At 65.9% G+C, this 1,959-nt stretch overlaps 1 protein-coding gene across 1 annotated transcript in view; it reads left to right on the forward strand.

The window, feature by feature from the left end:
* STK32C (serine/threonine kinase 32C) overlaps positions 1-1,959 on the forward strand; it is a 30,058-nt gene that overhangs the window by 24,494 nt on the left and 3,605 nt on the right. The window contains exons 8-10 of the mRNA XM_010859557.1: positions 16-189; positions 918-955; positions 1,053-1,236. Coding sequence (XP_010857859.1) covers positions 16-189; positions 918-955; positions 1,053-1,236 — 396 coding nt within the window. The remainder of the gene's footprint in view (positions 1-15; positions 190-917; positions 956-1,052; positions 1,237-1,959) is intronic.

A 1,959-nucleotide genomic window follows, 5' to 3' on the forward strand; every position in this document is an offset into this window, starting at 1 on the left:
GGCGCCCGCCCTCAGGTACTCGTTCCAGGACGAGGAGGACATGTTCATGGTGGTGGACCTGCTGCTGGGGGGGGACCTGCGTTACCATCTGCAGCAGAACGTGCAGTTCTCGGAGGACACGGTGCGGCTGTACGTCTGCGAGATGGCGCTGGCCCTCGACTACCTGCGCGGGCAGCACATCATCCACAGGTGTGTGCACGCCTGCCGGGGGCGGCCGTGCCACAGGACCCCCGGGCGCCTCGTGCTCTGCCCCGCCCTTGCCGCACGCCTGCCCCACGTGTGGGACCCAGGCCCGCAAGCGCCGGCTCCCGGCCAGCCCCTCAGCTGCACGTGTGAGGCCCCCCTGGGGCGGGTCATGTCTGAGCAGGTGAGGCCGGGCACGGGGCGCCGGTGCCTTCCTTGGCGAGAGGCCGCCTTCACCTGCTGTGATAAGTGCAGGATTCCTGCCCCCGCCCCGCTGGTGCCCTGGTGCCCATCTGCCGTGTCCCTGGCAGATTCAAATTAGTTTCAGCATCTGAAGGCTGACAAACGAGGAAGGTAGAGCTGCGTCCACAGGACAAAACACAAAATCCCACGAGGTATAAAGTGCGGCAAACGTGATTTCTGCAGCTCTTCCTGGGGACGCTGATCTGGTCGTGGTTCGGGCACAAACGCTTCCCGACCGAGTGTCAGGAGGTCGGGAGGCCAAGCTCGGCCTCGGGCAGACCGGGGGCTCTGCGAGGCCCTCACCAGGGGTCCAGGCGAGCGGGCTCTGCTTCTGTGCTCTGGGCTCCGGCACCCTGCCCGACCAGTGCTGGGTGCTCTCCCACTGTGGCCCCGGCAGAGGAGGGGCTGGGCTCCTGGGGTCCCGCTCGTGGGAACCCCCTGCCCCGCCGGGATTTCTGGCCTCACCTCCTCGCTCCCTGCTCCTTCCACAGAGATGTGAAGCCCGACAACATTCTCCTGGATGAGCGAGGTGAGCCATGGCCGTGAGTGGCCAAAGCCTCAGGAGGGGTGCCCCACCTGCAGGACACGTCCCCCTCTAACACTCACGCTGTCTTCTTTCCTCACAGGGCACGCGCACCTGACCGACTTCAACATCGCCACCATCATAAAGGACGGCGAGAGGGCGACCGCACTGGCCGGGACCAAGCCGTACATGGGTGAGCTTGTCCCGCCCGGCCCGCACACCCCCACCAGCCTGCCAGCTGGCCTCCCACCCCGACCTGTGGCTGGGGGGCTCGGGTCCCTTCCCTAAAGCTGAGGCAGCAGGTGGCGGGTCGGGCTGCTTGACCTGTGCAGGGGCTCTAAGTGACGGACGCGCGCTGTGGGTCTGACCACGAGAGGCCGCTCTGACAGGGGCCTCCCAGGTGGCGCTAGTGGTAAAGAACCCACCTCCCGATGCAGGAGACGTAAGAGACACGGGTTCGATCCCTGGGTCAGGAAGATCCCCTGGGGGAGGGTACAGCAACCCACTCCAGTATTCTTGCCTGGAGAATCCCACGGACAGAGGAGCCTGGCGGGCTGCAGTCCATGGGGTCGTGGAGAGTCAGACACGACTGAAGTGACTTAGCACGCACACTCACCTCCCTCGTCAGGCTCCGGACCTGGAATTGAACCAAGCAGCCTGTTGAAAAGGACAGGTTGACCACTGAGGGCTGCTTCTCAGTCCAGCTCTGGCCACAGCCTGGTCTCTGGTCCTGGCCAAGGTTCCAGCCCTGGACCTGTGGTCATGGGGGCTGGGGTCACCAGGGGCTGGGGTCATAAGGCCTCCAGTCGCCGGGGGCTGGGGTCATGGGCCCTGCAGTCACTGGGACTGTGGTCCTTGGGGGCTGGGTCACCAGGGGCTGGGGTCATAAGGCCTCCGAGTCACCGGGGGCCAGGGGCTGGGGTCATAAGGCCTCCAGTCACCGGGGGCTGGGGTCATGGGCCCTGTGGTCACTGGGACTGTGGTCACAGGCCCTGCAGTCACTGGGCCTG

This window comes from Bison bison, unplaced genomic scaffold (genome assembly GCF_000754665.1).
Source record: "Bison bison bison isolate TAMUID 2011002044 unplaced genomic scaffold, Bison_UMD1.0 scf7180017864456, whole genome shotgun sequence".
Taxonomy (NCBI): domain Eukaryota; kingdom Metazoa; phylum Chordata; class Mammalia; order Artiodactyla; family Bovidae; genus Bison; species Bison bison.